The sequence below is a fragment of the Macrotis lagotis genome, chromosome 2 (genome assembly GCF_037893015.1).
Source record: "Macrotis lagotis isolate mMagLag1 chromosome 2, bilby.v1.9.chrom.fasta, whole genome shotgun sequence".
In the NCBI taxonomy this organism is placed as follows: domain Eukaryota; kingdom Metazoa; phylum Chordata; class Mammalia; order Peramelemorphia; family Peramelidae; genus Macrotis; species Macrotis lagotis.
This window is the reverse complement of record NC_133659.1, coordinates 334,029,201-334,049,653: the sequence shown is the minus strand read 5'-3', so window position 1 is coordinate 334,049,653 and position 20,453 is coordinate 334,029,201. Positions and strand designations below refer to the sequence as shown.

Below are 20,453 nucleotides of genomic sequence, written 5' to 3'. Positions count from 1 at the left end.
ATTGTAAAACTCAAAATAAATAAAATCTTTCTTTTAAAAAAAGAACATTATTGTTCTATTAGAAATCAGGAGGGGGGGCAACTAGGTGGTGCAGTGGTCCTGGAGTCAGGAGGATCTGAGTTCAAATGCAGACTCAGACACTTCATAATTGCCTAGCTGTGTGGCCTTGGGCAAGTCACCTGATTCCATTGCTTTAAATTACTAAAATAAAATAAAAAAAGAAATCAGGAAGGATGCGATTGCATGACCTGATGCTGAGCGAGATGAGCAGAACCGGAAGAACACTGTCCACCCTAACAGCAACCTGGGGGCCATGATCAGCCCTGACGGACTGGCTCATTCCATCAGGCAACAATCAGCGACAATTTGGGGCTGTCTGCGATGGAGAATGCCATCTGTATCCGGAGAAAGAGCTGGGGAGTTGGAACAAAGACCTTTAATTAAAAAAGAAGGGGTGTTCTTAGGGCATCCTGCTCTCTCTTCTGCTTTATTGCTTCCCTAGGGACCTGACTTCTCTCCCAGCACGCTCCCTCGGCTCCAGGCACAGCACAGCCTGGGGCCAATGGAGAGAAGTCTCCTTCGGGTGGGGGCAGGGGCAGCGTCAGATTCCGAATCTTACAAAACCCTTGGTAGAAACTTCTGTATAGAACTGGAAAGCAAGCAATAATCAGAAAATATATAATTAGAAGAAAGTGCTCTAGACAGGAAATCACCAAAGCGAAAGAACAAATGGAAGAACAGACCCCTCACGTTCACAGCAGCCAGGAGCGGGCTGGAGGCGCCCTGGCCCGATGGGGGCGGCGGGGTGGCAGGCTGTCTGGTGGGCAGAGCGGGCCCCGCCCCTGCCCCCACCCCGGAGTCCGGCCCCCCATCTGCTAGCCCGGGGGTGCTCGGGCGCGGGCGGGGCCGGGGGCGGCTCTCCCCACGATGACGACACGCCGCCCCGCCCCGACTCGGGCTCCCGTGATTGGTGGGTGGTGACAGCGGGTCACGGGAGTCTGGGGCAAATACCTGGAGCTTCCCGGCCTCCGACCCGGGAGTTGCGGGTCCAGGCAGCCTTGGCCTCACCTGTTCAGGTAAGAGGAGCCCCCCGGACGGGGGGGGGGCGGCGGACTCCGGGTACCCGGGGCCCCGGCTCCGCCCCGATCGCATTAGCTGATGCACCCTGGGCTCAGTTTCCCTGGCAGGAAAGGCGGGCGCTGGACTGCGTGGACCCCCCGCCCCATCCCCGCTTTGGCCCCGAGTTCCAGTTGCGCGGACAGCGCGCTCATCCTTTCTTTTCCCCGTGCCTCAGTTTCCCCGTGTGCAGAAGGAGAGGGTGGGCTCACTGAAGCTCCCTTAGGGGGCCCTAAGCCTTGGATCCCCCAGGGGGTTTATTTTTATTTTTTTTAAGTTTTTGCGGGGCAAACAGGGTTAAGTGACTTGCCCAAGGCCACACAGCTGGGTCATTATGAAGTGTCTGAGGCCGGATTTGAACCCAGGTCCTCCTGACTCCAAGGCCGGTGCTCTATCCACTGTGCCACCTAGCCGCCCCTCCCAGGGGATTTAAAAGAAGTGCTAGCCTGGTCTGAGTCGGAGCCCCCCAGTGACAGGGGCAGGGGGCTGCGGATTCCCGCTGCCGGGAGGATGCCCACTCCCGGGGTCCCAGTTTCCTCCCCCTGTGAAACGAGGGGGGGGCGAGACCACCCCCAGGCTCCCTTTCCTGTGTCCTGGGGAGAAGCCCCGGGACAGTCCTCCTCTCCTTCCTGGCTGGGTGAGGGTGCAGCCTCAGTGCTCTCCTCTATCAAATGGGTACATGACCCAGCTCCCGGATTGTTGGGAGAAAAATCCTGAGGAGCATTGGACCTTTCCTGGAGGGTTGTGGAGGGGGAGGGGAGGTGTCTGCAGAGCTCTTCCCCATACTACTGTTAGTTTAATGTTGGCCCCTGGGCCCATCCCCTTGGGACCGGGGGTCCTGCAGGTGGGGGCAGGGTTGGTGGGGTGACCGAAAAGACTTCTCGCTGGACGAGATCTCCACTCCTAAGGGCCATGCTTTCTCCTTCAGAGGAAGGGAGTTGGTTTTTGTTCAAAAAGTGGGAAAGCGAGGCCCAGGTAGGGGATCATGGGATATGGGGAAGTGACACAAAGCCAGGTTAGGCACCACAGAGAAGGAACTGATTCTGAGTGATCTTCCCAAGAAGCTGGCATTGCCCTTCCTGCCAACCTCTCCCCAAGAACCCTGCCTAAGGGAGGGGCATGTTCTGGGCTGATTTTGCCTCTGGGATTTCCTCTAAATGTCCATCCCTTATGCGGTTTGTGGCCATTGAATTCTCTCCTGTGGACAGCAATCACCTGATCTACAGTCAGGCGGACTGGGCGGGCCTGGGACCCTGGGGCCCTGGGGCTCTTGCGAGTCCCAGGTCCTTAGAGCATTTCCAAATGGAGACCAGATCACAGAGCCCCTCCTTCCTTCCCTCCACCCTTGCCCTTTGGAGGGTGGGAGGCAGGGAGATGCTGCCAGCCCCAGGGGCTCCTTCTCCAGCTCCAGCTCTTCCTCTCCTCTCCCTCCAGCTCTCAGTATGAAGCTGACGGTGGTCTTGCTGGCCCTGGTGGCCCAGGTGTTCTCTCTGGAAAATGGGCTGATGCGGACGCCCCCCATGGGCTGGCTGGCCTGGGAACGCTACCGCTGTAACATCAACTGTAAGGAGGACCCTTACAACTGTATCAGGTGGGTGCCGCCAGGGTCTGGGGCCGAGTGGAGACTTTGACCAGTCAATAAATGAACTGAAAGCTTGGGATGTGGCACTGGCTCAAAGGCCTTGTTCTTGTCTTTTCAGCTTGGGGAGCTGAGAAGGGGACTGGCAAGACCAGCTCGGACGCACGGGCAGGGGTGCGATTGGGTGGGGGAAGGATACCCAGCCCATCTGGGCCGGGGCAAGGCTTGGACTCCAGGGAGTGGAGGGAGAGGCTCCACCCCTAGCAGAAGGTCTGAGTGTGGGGTCCCTTCTCCCCATCCTCTGTGGCAGCGAGCAGCTGTTCATGGACATGGCTGACTGGCTGGTGGAGGACGGCTGGAGGGACCTGGGCTATGACTACGTCAACATCGATGACTGTTGGATGACTGAGCGAGACAAGAACGGCGTCCTGGTGGCCGATCCCGAGAGGTTCCCTCATGGAATCAAGTACCTGGCAGACTATGTGAGCTCTGGGGCAGGGCCTCCCTGGGACCCAGGATGGGAAGCAAGCCCCCACCCCACACCCCCACCCAACCCTCACTCCCTCCCTGCCAGGTTCATGCCCGGAGCCTGAAGCTGGGTATCTATGCAGACATGGGCAAGAAGACCTGCATGGGCTACCCGGGCACCACCCTGGACAAGGTGGAACTGGACGCTGAGACTTTTGCCAACTGGACAGTGGACATGCTGAAACTGGATGGGTGCTACTCATTTGCCAAGGACCGAGCTAAGGGTCCGTGGGTGTCCATCATCACTGCCATAGGCACAGGGCCCATGAGAAAGCTTCTGGGAGGGAATCCCAGCCTGGCTGCCCTGGGTCACTGGGAGGGGGAGGTCTGAGGAGGGAACCAGAGAGGGTTTCCCTCCCTTTGGGAATCAGCTAAGAAGGTCCCACACTGTGGGGGGGGGGCATCACTGAGCACATTGGATTTTCCCTGTCCCCATTCTCGGACCTTGCTTGACGGGTGGATGTTTGTCCCTGTTTAGGCTACCCTGCTATGTCAGCAGCCCTGAATGCCACGGGCCGCCCCATCGCCTACTCCTGCAGCTGGCCAGCCTACGACGGGGGTCTCCCTCCTGAGGTGAGCCCACCTTCCACCTACCTGAGACCGTAGGACAGAGGCAGGCCCTTGGAACCTGGGGAGGGCATGGGGGGGGGGTGGGAAGAGTGGTAGAGATCTAATCCGTTCTACAGATGAGGATCGAGGTCATAGCCCCAGAGGTCTAATGAGGCCCTCTGGGGTGGAGGGTCTAGCGGGTCCGTTCCTGGGGGCCGAGAGAGCTGACCCAGCCCGCTCAGCTATTCCTTTCCAGGTGAACTACACCCTCCTGATGAACATCTGCAACCTCTGGAGGAACTATGATGACATCCAGGACTCGTGGCAGAGCGTCCTCAGCATCGTGGACTGGTACACAAAGAACCAGGATTTGCTGCAGTCTGTGGCTGGCCCGGGCCACTGGAATGACCCAGACATGGTAGGGGGAGAGGCCGCCTGGACGTGGTACAGGGGAGGGGCTGGCAGGCTGCGTGGACATCCCCCTCCGACTCAGTGGTCCAGTCCGTCCTCTCTCCTTCCCTCCAGTTGCTCATAGGAAACTACGGTCTGAGCTTTGAGCAGGCCAAGGCGCAGATGGCCCTCTGGACCATCTTTGCAGCCCCTCTCTTCATGTCCACGGACCTCCGCGTCATGACGCCCCAGAACAAGGACATTCTTCAGAACAAACTCATGATTAAGATTAACCAGGATCCCTTGGGAATCCAGGGACGCAGAGTCGTCACGGTAGGAGCCAGTGGGAGGCGAGCGTGGGTCTCTCTCATTGGGTATAGTCACAGAGGGCAGGGCAGGGCAGGGTGTGTGGCCCCTTGGGCCCCCACACAAAGGGAGGGGTCTTAGCTTTGTTCAGCTTGACCCTCGAGAGCAAAACAAGAACCGAAGGGTGATTTCAACTCAGTCAAAAAAAGATACATGTCCTCAGTGGCTCTCTGAGCTCCCCCCTGGCCCCGGGACAGAGGCAGGCCCCGGGCAGGCCAGGCGGCAGAAGGGGTGGACTGAGCTGCTTCTGACTTCTCTGCCTCAGACCGAAGACGACATTGAGGTGTTTATCCGCCCGCTGTCCAAGGAGGCCCGCGCCATTGTCTTCTTCAGTCGCAGGACCGACATGCCCTACCGCTATACGACCTCGTTCAGCGCTCTCAACTTCACGGACACCATGGTGTATGAGGTGAGTCAAGGCCGGACTCTGCCCAGGAGCTGAGAGCAGCCCAGGGGACCACCTGGAGGGTGGGGGTGGGGGTGGGGGCTCCATTTCTTTTTTAGGAAGAGGAGGAGGGTTGGAGTTGACCCCCCAGTACCCCTGGGGTAGGTCCCACCAACCCTTCAGTGGGTCCTGACCCCACCTCCCTCTAGGCTGAGGACGTCTACACAGAAAACATCATCAGCGGTCTGAAGGCGGACACCCAGTTCACCGTGGTCATCAATCCGTCCGGGGTCGTCATGTGGTATGTGTACCCCATCGTGAACCTGCAGGTCCCCCAGGCCAAAAAGAAGTTCTCCTGGTCGTGAGACCATCGGATTCCAACTTTCAGCCTCAACTATCAGGACTCAGGAGAGGGCCAAGGGGAGGGTGACCCGGCCCAGCTGGAGCCGCAGAGCCTGACACTCTTGGTGTGTCCCAGGAGTGCCCACACTGGGCCCCCTGCCTCCACTCCCCGGACTTGGGGCCCGGCCCTAGGCCTGGTTCTCATAAGCAACTCTGCTGATTATGAAGATTGATGGACGTCACGGGTGTCTGCCTCCCTTCTGGGTGGAGGGGAGCAAGGGAGACAATCAGAAAGCCCTTCCAGCTCTGCCCTGGCCCTCTCTGATCTGCCCCCAGACCCTAATAAAGTTATCCTGACCCAGGATTCCTGCTGGGTGTTGATTTGGAGCAGAGGTCACCCCTGGGTGAAGTGGGCAGGTGGCATGGCTGGCACTGGAGCTTACCCCCTGGAAAGGTCTGCCCATCCTGTGCCCACAGACCCCACAGCCTGAGCTTGAGGAGCCGAAGGGGTGGGGCAGGGCATCTAGCGGCTGGCACAGCCGCCCTTCTGCTCCAGATCTGGTGCTCCTCCAGCCCAGGGCAATCCCAGCCAAGAACAATAGTCTGCTGACAACCATGACAGCCGTAGGCTTGTAGGCTTGTAGGCAGAGCCCACTTCACAGAGCTCTCTAAGGGCAGAGATAGGAGAAGGATTTTTAATCCACATTTTGCAAATAAGGAAACAGGCCCAGAGAGTCATTGACTTGGCCAGGGTCACCCAGCCTGAGCTTCTAGCTGCCCTCACTCCCTTCTGGCTCACACCTAGTAAAGATTGCCCCAGATCCAACCCTGCCCACGGGACCAGCTTTGGGTGAGTCCTGGCTTAGGGAGGTGCATTCAGGGCTGGCAGGGCTCCGCATGGCCACGTTGGCACAGGGATATTCCCCCACCCACATGTCACTGAGCAAATGGGCCTTGGAAACCCAATCTGCTGCGGGTTCTAATGCAGCTCTTCCTGGAAACACCTGCTCCAGGGCCCCAGAAGTGGATCTTTCCATTTCCCCAATTTGGAAACAATGACGGAGACCAGGCTCTGGAAGTGGGTGGGGTGGTCAGCCCTGGTGCAAAGCGGGGTGGCTGCCTTCCTGGGCTGCTTAGGTAGGGCACTGCCCTCGGGTGTACTCACATATCCCCCGCAGGCCAGCTGGGGTGGGGAGCCGTTTCAGTTCTCCTTCGGGCTGGTTTGTCTATGGATTCCTCCATCCCTTGGATGGCCAGGCTACCCGAGACCCCTCTCCGGCCAGGGTACACCCTCGGCGGTAGGAGGAAGGCCTGGCCTAGAGATGGGCAGTGACCAACCCAAGGTCACTAAGGAGCCGTGGCTTTGGACCCAGGTCTCTGACCGTACAGCCAGGGGTCCTCCACGGGCCTTTGCTGTCGGATGAGGGTCCCTCAAAGCCAATAGTATGGAAGGTGTCCTTAGCCACTTGTGTGCTGACTTTGTGTGTGCTAAGCAGTCTCGAATTATTGTCTTATTTGATCTTCATACCAACTATGGCAGGGTTATTCTCATTTTACCAGTTAGGGAAATTAAGGCAAACAGGTTAAGTGACTTACCCAGCGTCACACAGATACTGTGAGACAGACTGAGGCTGGATTTGAACTCAGGTCTTCCTGACTTCAGGCCACAGCACTCTGTCCACTGCACCACTTAGTGTCCTCAAGGAGGTCCCATCTGTAAAACCCAGGTGAGGAAAGGGCAGGCCGGCCCTCTCACTTCACTTTTATTTAGGCCTACTGAGGGTCCAGGCCAATGCAGACCGCTGGGCCTCCTCTCCTCAAGTGTGATAGCCACACTTGGGCCTGGGGGCCCTCAGCTGACTTGCTCCATGTTCTCCTGGGAGGGCATCCCTGGGCACTCTCTGGGAAGGAGAGGACAGGAGGGTGGGCAGCCATCTCTGGGTCAAAATAGGAATTGTCTTGACTCCCCTTCTCCATCTCAGGAAGTGATGAGGAAGGTGGGCTTCCTTTTGAAGAGAACAGCAGTAAGTCCATGGCCAGGGTTGGTCCTGGCCTTGCCCAACTCTGGTCTAGGACCCCAAGTTTCCCCAGGATCAGGGATCCAGGATCTTGAGCCTTCTCATCATCTCCAGCCCCTCAGGTTCCCTTCCCCTTTGGCCACCACTGCAATTGGCCTACGCCTCCCTCCCGGGCAGATCGTAAGAAGGGAGCCCGAGGCCTCCAGTCTGGCTGGGCCCTTCATCCTGCCTGGCTTCAGGGAAGCTGACCCCTCCCTGCAGCTCCCAGATCTGGCTTTTTCTCCATGGGCCCTGTTGGTCTGAGCCCTATTTCCTTTACTGGGAAGGCAATCCTTTCCTCATTTCTGATCCAGTGAGGACCAACAGAGGAAGGTTGGTCTGGCTGGACCCAGAAAACCTGGCTAAGTCCCCAGTGACAAAAGAGGAAACAGTCAACTCCCAAAGGACCCCAATCCTTTTGTTGCCTATGGGATGGGTAGGAAGGGGACCCTTGGTCAGCAGTTTCTTCCCTTCCTTTTTTTTTTAAGGTTTTTTTGTAAGGCAAATGGGGTTAAGGGGCTTGCCCAAGGCCACACAGCTAGGTAATTATTAAGTGTCTGAGGCAGATTTGAACCCAGGGACTCCTGACTCCAAGGCCAGTGCTTTATCCACTACACCACCTAGCCACCCCTCCCTTCTTTCTTTCAAGCCTTTTCTCAGTCCCCTGTATTTTACCTAATATGCTGTGATGGTATACATCGACCCTGTGGGGAGTCAAGCCCACCCACTATTGGTCAATCATTCTGGAAGACACTTGGATCCAGGGACAGTCTGGCTCAGAGAAGCCATGTCTAGGTGTAGGCACCAAGGAGGGCAAAGAGGAGGAAGGGAAGGGCATCGTAAGGATGGCGGCCTAGAATTGGCTGAGGGCTGGCCAAGCAAATTGTGGTGGGTTTTTTTTTTTTAAAGAAATGGAATAGTATTGTACTCTAAGAAAATGGCATGAATAATTCAGCTATTGCCTTCCTGAGCCAGGGAGGCCTCTGGACAGGACAGAAGTCATCAGGGTGGCCTCCTCCAAGGACCGGGGGGCTGTGAAGACCCATCCCTTGTCCCAAAGCGCCTGTGATTTCTGTCCTACTCCAGAGGCACATCTCCCAGGCGGGCTAGGGCTCCCCGGGTCAGGGGCCCAGAAAGAAGACTCGTCTGGGGAAGATCTGTATGGACAGATGCAGAGAGAAGTGAGCAGAACCAAGAGAAGCATTGTATACAATGATTGGGATACTCTGCTTGGTGGCAATGACCGTGATCTCAGGAGGGTGGGGAAGTCCTGGAGCAGGTGTGGGATGTGGTCCCATGGCCAAATATAGCTTTATTTTAATTCACTTTGTTGGGCCAAAAGACTTTGGGAAGGGAGGGGGAGGGAGGAATTATTTGGAAGTGAGTTTTAATTTAAAAAGGAATCAATAAAAACAAAATTATTTTTTAAAACAATTTCTGCCAGAGCATCTCCAAGCATCTGCCATCACAACACAATTCTAGCCATGTTTTTAAAAGCCCATTTTATTTAACTACAAATACTTCAATGGGAAGTGGCTTGTTGGGTGAGTCTGAGACCCTGCCCTGGGGGTCTTCACCCTTTTAACTCCAGAACTGGGCCCACGGGGAGCCACTCAGCCGACCTACTTAAGGGAAGTCCCAGCCTTGCTTCTCTTCCCTTCCTCCTCCCTAGACACTTGTTCACCCCCCAGCCCACCCTCCACACTCCCCACTGATTCAGACTCCAGTGACATGGAGGTTGGGTATAGGAGCATCCGTGGCCAACAGAGACCCCCGGGCCACAACGGCGGCCCTTCCAAGTCCTTTCCATGGAGTTCTAAGAAAGTTCCATTCTTGACTGCCCCAGTGGGCTCTCCCTGGGGCTTTGCTGCCAGAGGTCTTGGAACTCTTGGAAGCTGCTCCCTCTCTTCCCATTCTGTGTCTGTCCACCTGGACCATGCTTCTCTCAGAACTGGGATCTCCTTCTGCTGATAGATGCAATGAGTGAGGTGGGGAGGAGGCTCAAATCTCCAAGACACAAAACTAGGTTGTTTTCCTTGATGGTAGGAATTCTTTCTGCCTCTGCCTCTACCCTGCCTGCCGCCTGGGGCTGGGCTTAGCCATTTAAATCCCCTAGGAAAAGGACCAATTTTCAGCTCAGCCTAATCAGTGAGAGAAAATAGTGCACTAGATAGGAATAGGCCCAGAATTAGGAGGATCTGAGTTCACATCCAGCCCCAAGATACTTATCCGCTGTGTGACCCTGGGCAAGTCATTTAACCACAGTTAATAATAGCACCTACCTTCCAGTGGATGTGATGGATTTGTGAAGCACTTAGCACAGAAGCTAGTTGCTATCATCACCATCATCACCACCACCACTATATTGTTACCACATCAATCTGACTTTATCTTGTGATGCCAACTGAGCTGTGTGTGTGTGTGTGTGTGTGTGTGTGTGTGTGTGTGTGTGTATGTGTGAGTGAACACTGGGCCTTCAAAAATCAGATCCTCTCTATGCGAACCTGTTTGTTCTTGTCATTTAGCATTTTAAAAGTACCAATTACATCGCAATTCTGGACGCTAGAAACATGTACCTCGGGCGAGCTGGGACTCAAGTCTGCTGATGCCCATCTTAGGCAGAACATCTTCCAGCCTCTCCCAGGAACCTTTAAGGCAAACGAAAGAAAGCATGTAGTGAAGCCTGTCCCCACCTGGGTCCTCTCCTGGGGACCGTCAGGAAGGACAGTGGCAACAATAATTAAGACAGGTTAGTTTTTTTAAAGAAAAATGTTATCTTTTATTTTTATATCACCTTCATTTCCAAATATATGTTTCCCCTTCCCCTGTCCAGAGAGCTATCTCTCTCTCTCTCTCTCTCTCTCTCTCTCTCTCTCTTAAGGTTTTTGCAAGATAGTGGGGCCCATGCATTGCTGGGAAAACTGGGCTTGTCCCCAAGGGACGGTCCATCTTCTGTTCAATAAGGGCAAGCCCCTCAATCCAGACCAAAAAGGTTTTTGGTGGCTTATGAACTGCTCACTACCGCCCCCCTCCAACACACCATAAGAGCCAATGAGGGGACTTGGGTTCAGACATTTTACAAGTGAGGGGCGCCAGCTGGCCACATGGGCCAGAGTCACCCTGCTTGGGAGGTAGGTAGGGTGGGCAGCCCGATGAGGAGACAAGACAGTTTCATGCCTGTTGCATTGGGGGGGCCGTCCCCTCACCCAAAGCGAAGCTCCTGCCTCCCAAACGAAGGACTGCTCGGGAAGTCTTCCAGCCAGCCCGAATGCTGTTATTTTTCTGTCAGGAAGGACAGTGGCAACAATAATTAAGACAGGTTAGTTTATTTTTTTAAGAAAAATTTTATCTTTTATTTTTGCAAGGCAAATGAGGTTGAGTGGCTTGCCCAAGGCCACACAGCTAGGTCATTATTAAGTGTCTGAGGCCAGATTCGAACTCGGGGACTCCTGACTCCAGGGCTGGTGCTCTATCCACTGCACTACCTAGCTGCCCTGAGAGATTTTTAATAATTAATGATAATAGCTAGGATTTTTTATAGTCGTTTAAGGTTTACAAGAAGACAGCTGCAGATAGTGATAGGCCTAGAGTCAGGCAGATCTGAGTTCAAGTCTGGCCTCAGACATTTATTAGCTGGGTGACCTTGGGTGAGTCATTTAACCTCTGGGAAAAAGCATGGGAAGAGGCTAAACTGTCCTTATGCTCCCAGATTCTGAGCCAACGACCCAAGGAGACTAAAGACAAACCAAAGCCTCCACAAACATCGAAGTATCCACAACAGCCTGGAGAAAGTCATCGCCCATTGATCAGGGACAAGTAAATGTGCTGCTATTGCTCTGTAAGAAAAGACTGGTCCTTGTGGGGAGACCCAGAGGAAGCAGGCAGCGCCAGGTCAACAAGACCCAGTCAACATCGATGGAAGAAGAGGAACCAATGGAAGAGAAACCGATCCTAATGCACCAGCACCGAGCTTGACCCAGGCTCCCTCCTCCTCACCTGGAGTCAGGGTGGGGGGTTATGGGTGTGAAATGTGGCATACACTACTTTTTGCTGTTTGCTGTTGGTTTGGTTTTAAAGATTATGCTCGATTTTCTTTTTTTTTAATTTTCTTTTTGCAAATTACAAGCAAAAGTAGTTTCCCACATTTCTCATGTTGCAAGCTCTCGAATCTGACATTTTTCCACCGGCCTCTCTTCCCGCCCCGTGGCAGGGAGCATGATCTTGGCTGTGCCCGCCCAGTGGCGCTTCACTCATATCCATACGAATCATGATGTGAAAGAGGAATCAGAACTGAGGGGGAGAATCATATTGCATACCTGAATTATTATTTTCTTTTTAAATATACTTTTAAAAAGCATTGGCTTCCTGGGGAGGAGCTGGGGGGGCAGTATATTCAGATGCAATGAAGAGAAGGAGAGAATAGATCTCTCCCTCGACTCAGATAGCCTGATGCTTGGGTCGGTGTTGCTGGGGTCCCCTCTCCTCAATCTAAAAATTCCCAGAATCCCTAGGGAAACAAGGAGCCAGACTGCCCTTTGGATCAAGCCCTCTACTCTGGGGTCCCAAAGACTCACATTGGGCCTCGGACTCCCGGAACCATGCCTGGTCTGGCATCAGAGAACAGAGAAGCAAAGGGAGGTTCAGAGAGCCTCTGGGAGACTGCCCAGGGTCCCCCAAAGCTGGTCGGGGGCAGGGCTGGAAGCCCAGGCTTTGCTTCCCAAAAAGGACTGCCACAGCCCCCCTGCCCTGGTCAAACCTGTTGCTGCTCCTACCCAACCCCAGCCACATGGGATTGAGAGGTGGCCTGGAACCAGGAGATGCGTGTCCAGCCTTTGATCCTCACGACCTGGGCAAGTCATTCACCCCTGAGTCTCAGGTTCCCCCTCTGAAAAATAAGGCAGGATCAGATGGCTCTTCATACACACACACACACACACACACACACACCCCTCCTACTGCCACGAGCACCTCCTGGTTGCCCTTCTCTGGATATTCTCTACCTTATCAATGGTCATCTTAAGCTTTGGAGCCCAGAACTGAGAATGACATTGCTTCAAAGGCAGAGGACGGCAGGGGGGAAGGCAACACTCCCCTCACTATGTCTGGAACCTGGATCCCAAAATCTCATTACCTTCTCCAGCTGCTGCATCTCAGCTGCTGACGTGCACTGAGCTTGTGGTCCACAAAGACCCCCACCCCCCACCCATGGGATCACAGAAGGTCGGCCTGGACGGGAGGCATTCTGCAGGATCCTCTCACAGTTCTGGGAGCAAGGAGTGGGATGAAACCCCGAAGGGCACACCCTCCTGGGCCACCCAGACATAGCCAAATCCCAGCACCGGGCTGGTCTTAGGTAATGTGCCCTTGGCTGCCTTACCTAGACGGTCAGAAGACTGGACCCAGAGCTTACAAGCTCCACCCCCCATCCCACAGACAAGCCACAGACAAGTAGAAAACCGTTTGGTCATGGTTTCTGAAACACCTTTCTCTTACCTTGGCTCTTGGGTTTGGATTGATCTGAAGGGGCCTGGGAGCTGGGAGGGTCAGTGTTTACGGGCTGGGCAGCAGGAGGCCCTGCATTGGGAAATGCAGGGGTTTCCGATGCAGGGAGAGGGATCGCAAATCCATGGGGAGGGGGCACAAATCCAGGCGGAGGGGGCACAAATCCAGGCGGAGGGGGCACAAATCCAGGCGGAGGGGGCACAAATCCAGGCGGAGGGGATTGGTTTCCAGGAGGAAGGGCCGGCAAGGTGGGCAGAGGGGGCTGGTATCCGGGGGGACGGGGTTCATATCCGGGAGGTGGGGGTCCATATCCAGGAGGCGGCAGTACACAGCCAGGGGCTGAAGACCTAGGCATCAGATACCCTAGACAACAAAGAGGAGAAACATCACATTGCATCTGCACCTCGCCCTGGCCTAGCTTGGGGGAGACCCTGGCTGTCATCCAAATCTCAATACTCCAGTACTGAGGGCAGGGGCAAGTTGCTGACTCTGAAGAACCCCAGAATCTGGGAGGAAGGGGCTCCAGAAGAGGCTAAAGGCTGGGGAGGCTAGCTGAGGCTAGACCCACAAGAGAGATGAGGAGGTGAGGAAACAGGCAGGGGACCAAGGGTCCAAAGCCAACAGCAGGGTCGAGCCTCCCTGGGACATATTTAGAAAAGGAACTAAGGGTCAGAGGAACTCTCCTCCAGGGGCAACAGGGTTCTACTTGGAGGCTCTGGAGGAAAGAAGGACTCCCAAGATGACCAGATCTAGGCAGAAGTGCAGAGTGGGGCTAGGCTGGGCGGGCAGGAGTGACATAGGGGGCAGAAACCCTCCCTTTAGAATCATCACTAGGGCGGGTGGTCAAGGGGCCGTGGGGTGGAGGTGCCAAGGGACGCGAGCATCCTGGGACAACATTCAAGGGACTGCCTCTGAGAGGACTCTCAGGGCCATCGTCCAGACTCCTGCTCCGGATGAGGAGATGGAGGCCCAGTGGGGTGGGAATAGGGTCCCTGCCATGGGACACACAGGTAGAAAGCAGTACCCCAATGCAGCCTTCCCATTTTTCCTTCCCACCCTCTCCTTCCTCCCCAGATGGCTTGGCCTGTACCCTGCCAGCTATGCTATTGTGATTGCAATGATTTGGGGAATGTCTGTGGAGACCACTGGCTTCCTGTCACAGGAAGGAGTTCAGTCTCTGCCAGGTGGCATCTGAGGTGCCAAAGGGCCAAGGAGTCCTCAGCTGGGGCCCAAAATGAACCTGTCCCAGCCAGGGGTCATCAGAAGCAAGTCTCTGTCTCCAAACCCCAGTCCCCTTCTGGGAGTGACTGATCCATACCGGCACAGGAACATTAACCACAGAGATAGGAATGACAGGAGAGACGTTGGTCTGGGGGTTCAGTGTAGTGCCCCACAGAGCTGAAATGGGGAAGGGGACCCCCTCACCTGATGCCTGGCGATGCCCAGAGAAGCCCTGGACCCAGCCAGGCAGCAGCTCACCTGAAGGGGATAGTGTATTGCTGGGCAACATATAGATGACCTGGGCTTGGCCAGTCGGGCTCTTGTGGTACCCCACAGCTGCGTAGAGACTGGTCTTTGGAGGGAGGTTGAATCTAACAACCATTGGAGGCGGGAGACCCTTAGCAGCTGAAAAGGAAGGGTGTCGAGGGCAGCTTACAGAGAGGCCCTGGCCCCCATGAACCCCCACTTTAATGGGTGCCTCCAGAGCTTCAGGCAGGGCCGCTCACCATTGGATGCGCACTGCATCATCAAGCGGCTAAACTCAATGGCGCCTCCATTCCGGAAGATCAGTTTGAAGTCGGCCTTTCCTTCCCAGCCCCCTGATGGGAAAAAGAGCCCCAAGCCGACGGGGCGGCAAGCTAGGCATACGGGGGAGCTATGATGGAAAGGGGAGGGGGAGGGAGCTTGGGTCCCAAGAGCACTACACACCATTCGATGCAGCGGAGATGGTCCCCTTCAAGAAGTTGGCGCCGAAGGTGGGCTGCTTCACCGAGTAATCCTTCATTAGATTGAATGGCATCATGAAGGACCTGAAGGAGTCCTTGGGGAGTTTTGAGACAATGAAGATCACCTGGCAGCGGGGGAGGGAAGACCAGGTAAGAAGCTGTGCCCAGGTTACTGAGGAGAAGAGCGCAGAGCTGGCTCTGCCAGCCAGAGGACTGGGCCACAGCCACTGCCCCCTTGGGTTTGGAGGCTAAAGGCACTCCCTGCTTCATGTGGACACAAAGGCCAGGCCTCACAAGACTACAATACCTCGCCAAGGGGCTGGGAGGGGTCAGAGCCAGACTTGAACCCAAGGCACCATCTAGAAAATGGGGACCCCAGTCCTTGAAGCGTCTGCCTTATGGGCTGTAGTTTTCCTGACAGAGGGACCCCAGGGACGGCCTTCCTACCCACTCTGTGTGGGGCTGCTCCCAGCCAAGGCCGCTGCTCTAGACCCAAGGGAGGCTTAGAGGAAAGGCCCCAGGCTGGGGATTCTGTTACCCGATGCTGGGTGAGATACACCTTTCCCTTCCTGGAGCCCTTGAAGAGGTTGGTTGTGTCCGACACATTGGAGAAGGTCAGATCCACATTTTCATAGTCTAGCAGAACACTGTAGGGAAAGAGGAGGAAGCAGGAGAGTGCAAGGTCACTTGGGCTAGCCAAGCATCGCCACCCTGCCCTCCCTTGACCTTGCTCACTGCCCTTTTCCTTGACCACTTTGGATATCCCAAACGTTTATTGACCCATGTATGTGAATGGTGCTCATTCCGGACTGAGAGTCCAGGAGCAGCTTGTGTCTCCTCCCGAGGAGGAGAGTGACCCAGTCTTGTCTGGGCTCACAGGACCCACAGGAGCCCACAGTCACTGGCTGCCACCCTGCCATTAGTGCCCATTCCTACCACATGTCCAATCTCATGCATCCTGAACATGACCTGAGACCACTTCATGAGACCTTTCATCAATAAAAAGATGTTCCAAATGGATGATCCAAAGGACACTTCAGGCCTTGTGTCTGCCTTTCTGAGAATGTCCTTGATGAAGACAGGAGAAGGACCCCACATGCGTCTGCAAAGTCCTCTACTACAGACCCCATCTCTGCAGGCACCAAAGGGGCAGAGAGATGCCAAGATGGCAAGATCAGTCAACAAGTGATCACCAAGAAATAAAGATGGGCAAAAGATCATCTCTGCCTGAGGCGGCTTTGGGTCTAATGGTTTAACTCACATCAAGGATCCCTCACTCCAAATTAAGGACCTTTCCCTCTGTCCTACACTGAAGCCCCCTTTAGTTGGAAGATGATGCCCCAGCTGAAGACATTCCACCTTAAAACATAACAGAAAGTCATGATTCCTCAAAACAGACTGGACCAACAATCCAAAACCAAATAAAAAAAAATGCCTGGTAGCCAGATTCTTCGATGGCCGGGCCATTCAATGAGTCGGGAGGACGTTGGGAGGACATCGGGAGGACAGTGAGATGGGCCCAGGATTAGAGAGGAAGAAGGAAGCAGAAGAGACTGCCTTAGGGAAATCTGCCATGCAGAAGATGCAGACACAAGTCAGGATACAGAAATGCCATTTCAGTGTTTCTTTTGTCATTTTCTAGCTGGGTGGTGTGGTGGATAGAGCACAGAATCCCTGGAGTCAGGAGGACCTGAGTTCAAATCCAGTCTCAGACACTAGCTGTGGGACCCTGGGCAAGTCACTTAGCCCTATTTGCTTCAGTCTGTTCATTTATAAAATGAGTTGAAGAACATGGCAAACCACTCCAGTTATCTGCCAAGAAAACCCCATATCGGGGCAAGAAGAGTTGGACACAACTGAAACAAATGAACTACAGAAGTAAGAGGTCTTCTCCGGTGGAAGCCAGGGAAGACTGCGGGCCATTGCCATGGGCTTGACAGTGGCCAAACAGATTGATTTTCCAGAAAGGGAAGAAGACGGTTGATTCTTGAGATTAGCACTTGTTGAGCTTAACTTGGGTTCCAGGCAGGATTCTAGATGTTGTGGTTAAAAAGAGAGTCTGGGGGTGGCTAGGTGGCGCAGTGGATGGAGCACAGGCTCTGGAGTCAGGAGTACCTGGGTTCAAATCTGACCTCAGACACTTAATAATGACCTAGCTGTGTGGCCTTGGGCAAGCCACTTAACCCCATTTGCCTTGCAAAAAAAACTAAAAAAAAAAAGTCTGTTAGTGTCATGCCACCTTGGGCTCAGGGGTAGTATGAAATAGTAGATTAAGAGCTAGCTGGCTTTGGATTCAGGAAGAGCAGGGTTCAGGTCTTGCCCTTGAGCCATGATGGCTATGTGACTCTGGGTAAGTCATGGTGCCTCTTCCTCAGGGGCCCAGGCACTGCTCTGGATACTGGGAGCCAGGAATGCACCCAACAGCTGCGGAAGCACCAGAGGAGAGGTAGGAAAAGACCTGAGATTCCTGTCACTCAATGACTGACCAGGGTGGAGGGGACAGCGTCACTGAGGGTCTGAGGGAGCCCGGTGGAGAAGAGGAGGGGCCCGGCCTGGGAGAGACAGGGAGGCTTGTTCCGATGTCTGGACAGCTCTGCGGATCAATCGATGAGTCCCAAACTGGCCTGCGGCTCCAAGCGGAGGTGCAACAACCAGTTGTCTGGTGCACCATGGTGCAGCGCAGGGGGTCAGGAATGGTGGTCTGGGTGATCGCCAAGGTCTCTCTCATTGACTGTGAAACGTGGCACTGGCTTAGGCCTGGAGGATCAGGGAGCCTTTGACTGGGCAGAGATGGAGGTGAGAAGGGGATTCAGAGCAAGAATGCAGGTGGGACATCAGAGGCAGGATCTGAACCCAGAACGAAGGACAGCCAGGAAGAGGGCAGTGCCCACTGGGTATCTGGACTGGGAGAGGGAGCTTGCTGTTGGGCGCCGGCTGGGAAATCTCCTCCCTGGTTCTCCACGGTCGCTCTGAGAGGATCATTTTCTCCATCTCCATCGTGTTCCTCCACACTTGTCTGCCCGCGGACTCTTCCACTGGGTAGTGTGAGCTTCTTGAGAGCAGGACTGTTTTGTGGCCTAGAATGCAGTAGTTTAGACCGTGCTTCTAGAAATCCTTCCTGACCAGCTCTGGGACATTCAGGCCATTGGCAAGGTGCGCCTGGAGCTAAGGAGGGACCAGGACTGAGTCACTGGTAAATATTAAGTCATGGAACTGAGGGAGGAGAAGATGTATAGAGAAAAGGAAAGGGAGACAGGACGATGGCCTGTGGAATACCCTGAGGGAGGGGGCCATGACATGGATGAGACTGGGAAGGAGCAGCCAGACAGATTCCGGGAGAGCCAGGAGAAAGGAGCATCATTGGAGAACAAGGAAGCAGAGAAGTTAAGAAGGCCAAGGCCCGAGAGGAGACTGTCTGAGGAGGTCCATCATGAATGAGGGAGAGGGAAGCTTCAGCTGAGTGATGAGGCTGGAAACCAAACTTTGGAAGGTTTGAACAAGATGGGGAGGAGGGGAAGTGCAGGCCCTCACTGTAGATGGCTTCTTTGAGGCATTTGCCTATGATGGGAAAGAGGACCTAGGAAGGTGAGGTCGGTGACCTGCCCAGACCAGTGAGTGTTGTGTCCCTCCCCACAGGGCCGGGATGATAACAGCCACCCTTTCATGGCTCCTTCTAGGTCAGGTTGGAGGGCACGCCATTACTCCCTAGGTATCATTCAGTACTAGCCAATGGTGCCAGAAGGTGCCTAGAACAGGGGTGTCCATCACAAGGGACTAATTCCCTCTCTGCCAAGTGCAGGAACATTCCACATGCAGTGGAAAGGACACTGGATTTGGGGAGCCTAGAGACCCAGGATTGTATCGCAGCCACCTTGTTCGCATTGCCACAAGACTGTGGGTAAGTCAGCGCCCTCACTGTGGGGCTCGCTCTGGAAGCCGATGTGTCTCCCACCCAAGGGGAGGGAATTCTCAAGGCTGGAGTCTGAGTGTACTTGTTAAGGTCTTGCTGCTGGCCTAGTCTCCCTTTTTAAGTCTGTCCAGTTCTTCTCCCTAAGCCCTGGCAGAGTAAGGCTAATCCCACTGCCATGGCAGGGCTTTGAATGAAAGCAAAACAGAAACCAGGCCAAGGATGCCCGCCCTGACGGGCACCGAGGCACCTTCTTGAAAAGAATTTCCCAGCAGGAGAGAGGGCTGCCCCCCGGGGGGGAACCAATGTGCAAATACTGTCCACGTAGACAAGTGAAAATGGTCCCACCGAGGCTGCCCCATCCTTCTGGGAAGTTCAAAATGACTCGGGCTGGCCATGGGGTGGCCAAAGGGCACACAGCCCTGGGACCCTGTGGCCTAGCGAGGCCACGAAGGAATGAAGGCCAAAGCATGAAGGAAGAGGAGCAGCTCCCCTGGGACAAGCAGTGCCCTGAGCTGGGAGCTGGGGATGTGAGGAGAGGTGGAGGCCGCCCCTCTGAGTGGGGGAGACCCAGCCTCGTCCGGGCTCTGGGGAGGCCAGAAAAGGGGGGGTCGGCCCCGCGGACAGCGCCTGCTGGGCCCAGCCCCCTCCCACCCCCCAGGGAAAGTCTCCGTTCTCCCTTGACCATGGCAAGGCCAACACGGCAACGCGGGCTGTGACGGACCCCGACGGCACGTCCGGGACCCAGGACAGCTCTGAGGGCCCTGTGGCCGGGCCGGGCCGGGGGCTGTGGAGGCCGCAGCCAGGGCAGCCTGGCCCCGCTTCGGGGCTTCTGTGCACGCGTCCCGGGGAGGGGGACAGTCTGGAGTCCAGAACCCCGCAAACACGAGGCTGGACACTGTGTCTGTGTCTCGGGGCGCGGGGAGGAAACGGGGGGCTGCGGCCCGCTGTGAGGCCGACACGGGGGGCACCGGAGGGGCTTTTTCAAGGCCAGGCTTGGGGGGTCGCAGACCTTTAGGAAGCCGAGGCTCATCTCGGGGGCCGCCGGCCTTGGCCTTCCGGGGGACCCGCGGGGCCGGGGGCTCCCCAAACACAGCCCCCCTGGGGCAGCCCCGGGTGGGGCGCGGGTCCGGAGGGCGGGGCTGCCGTCAGGGGAGGGGGCGCTCGGGCACAATGGGGGGCAACAAGGGGTGGGGGGCTCGCGGGGGACCCAGAGGCGGGGGGCGCAGTCCAGGCCCCCCGCGGCGCTGCCTCGGCCCCGGCTCCTGCCTCTCGGGGATCCCCTGCGCGGACAAAGGCGCCTCGCCGTCCCGGCCGGCGGGGGGCGCGCGCGAGCTCTCCCCAACGCGACCCTCCCCCTCCCGGCCGGCGGGGGGCCCGCGCTGCCCAGGCGCTCCGCGGGCGGAAGGGGCGTGGCCTGCCCGTGACGCGCCGGCGGGGCGGGCTCGGCGGCGGCTGCCCCGCACCTCTCGCCCGGCGGGACGATGACGCGCAGGTCCTCCGTGTGGCTCTGGTTCACCGCCATCTTCTCCTTCCGGGGCGGGGGGGGGGGGGCAGGGGCAGGGGGAGGGGGAGGGGGGAGGGGGAGGGGGAGGGGCGGCGCGAGCGGAGGGCGCGGAGATTATAGCGCAGGCGCGGGGGGGGAGAGCGAGGACGAGGGGGCGGGGCTCCGTCACGTGGGGAGGGCGGGCCGGTGACGTCAGAAGCCGGCCTCTCCCGGGCCCCGCCCCGGCTGCCCCGGCCCCGCCTCCACCCCCGGCCCGGCGCCTCTGAGGCGCGGGTTCGA

At 56.2% G+C, this 20,453-nt stretch overlaps 2 protein-coding genes across 3 annotated transcripts; one reads left to right on the top strand and one right to left on the bottom strand.

The window, feature by feature from the left end:
- The first annotated feature begins 968 nt into the window (after positions 1-968).
- Positions 969-5,651, top strand: NAGA (alpha-N-acetylgalactosaminidase). Its single transcript, XM_074227063.1, has 9 exons — positions 969-1,076; positions 2,551-2,707; positions 3,006-3,177; positions 3,270-3,447; positions 3,702-3,796; positions 4,029-4,190; positions 4,298-4,495; positions 4,794-4,937; positions 5,123-5,651. The coding sequence occupies exons 2-9, from the start codon at positions 2,559-2,561 to the stop codon at positions 5,276-5,278; spliced, it is 1,254 nt and encodes a 417-aa protein (XP_074083164.1). The 5' UTR covers positions 969-1,076; positions 2,551-2,558; the 3' UTR covers positions 5,279-5,651.
- Positions 5,652-12,068: 6,417 nt separating this feature from the next.
- WBP2NL (WBP2 N-terminal like) lies at positions 12,069-20,214 on the bottom strand. 2 transcript variants are annotated; one of them, XM_074227061.1, is made up of 7 exons: positions 20,134-20,214; positions 15,299-15,407; positions 14,744-14,885; positions 14,542-14,634; positions 14,294-14,440; positions 12,806-13,177; positions 12,069-12,197 (listed from the first exon to the last, which is right to left on the bottom strand). In XM_074227061.1, exons 1-7 carry the CDS (start codon positions 20,190-20,192, stop codon positions 12,172-12,174), a joined length of 948 nt encoding a protein of 315 aa, XP_074083162.1. In that variant the 5' UTR covers positions 20,193-20,214; the 3' UTR covers positions 12,069-12,171. The 2 variants fall into 2 exon arrangements, with proteins under 2 accessions (XP_074083162.1, XP_074083163.1); XM_074227062.1 differs by lacking the exon at positions 20,134-20,214 and adding an exon at positions 15,697-19,306.
- Positions 20,215-20,453: the final 239 nt, after the last annotated feature.

Excerpts from the sequence above, each read along its gene's own strand:
- NAGA (XM_074227063.1), top strand. The coding sequence starts at position 2,559 with ATGAAGCTGACGGTGGTCTTGCTGGCCCTGGTGGCCCAGGTGTTCTCT. Across the intron at positions 3,178-3,269 it reads TCAAGTACCTGGCAGACTAT|GTTCATGCCCGGAGCCTGAA; the intron begins GTGAGCTCTGGG and ends CCTCCCTGCCAG. Across the intron at positions 4,938-5,122 it reads CGGACACCATGGTGTATGAG|GCTGAGGACGTCTACACAGA; the intron begins GTGAGTCAAGGC and ends ACCTCCCTCTAG.
- WBP2NL (XM_074227061.1), bottom strand. The coding sequence starts at position 20,192 with ATGGCGGTGAACCAGAGCCACACGGAGGACCTGCGCGTCATCGTCCCG. Across the intron at positions 14,441-14,541 it reads GATGCAGTGCGCATCCAATG|CTGCTAAGGGTCTCCCGCCT; the intron begins GTGAGCGGCCCT and ends CTTCCTTTTCAG. Across the intron at positions 13,178-14,293 it reads CAATACACTATCCCCTTCAG|GGTATCTGATGCCTAGGTCT; the intron begins GTGAGCTGCTGC and ends TTTGTTGTCTAG.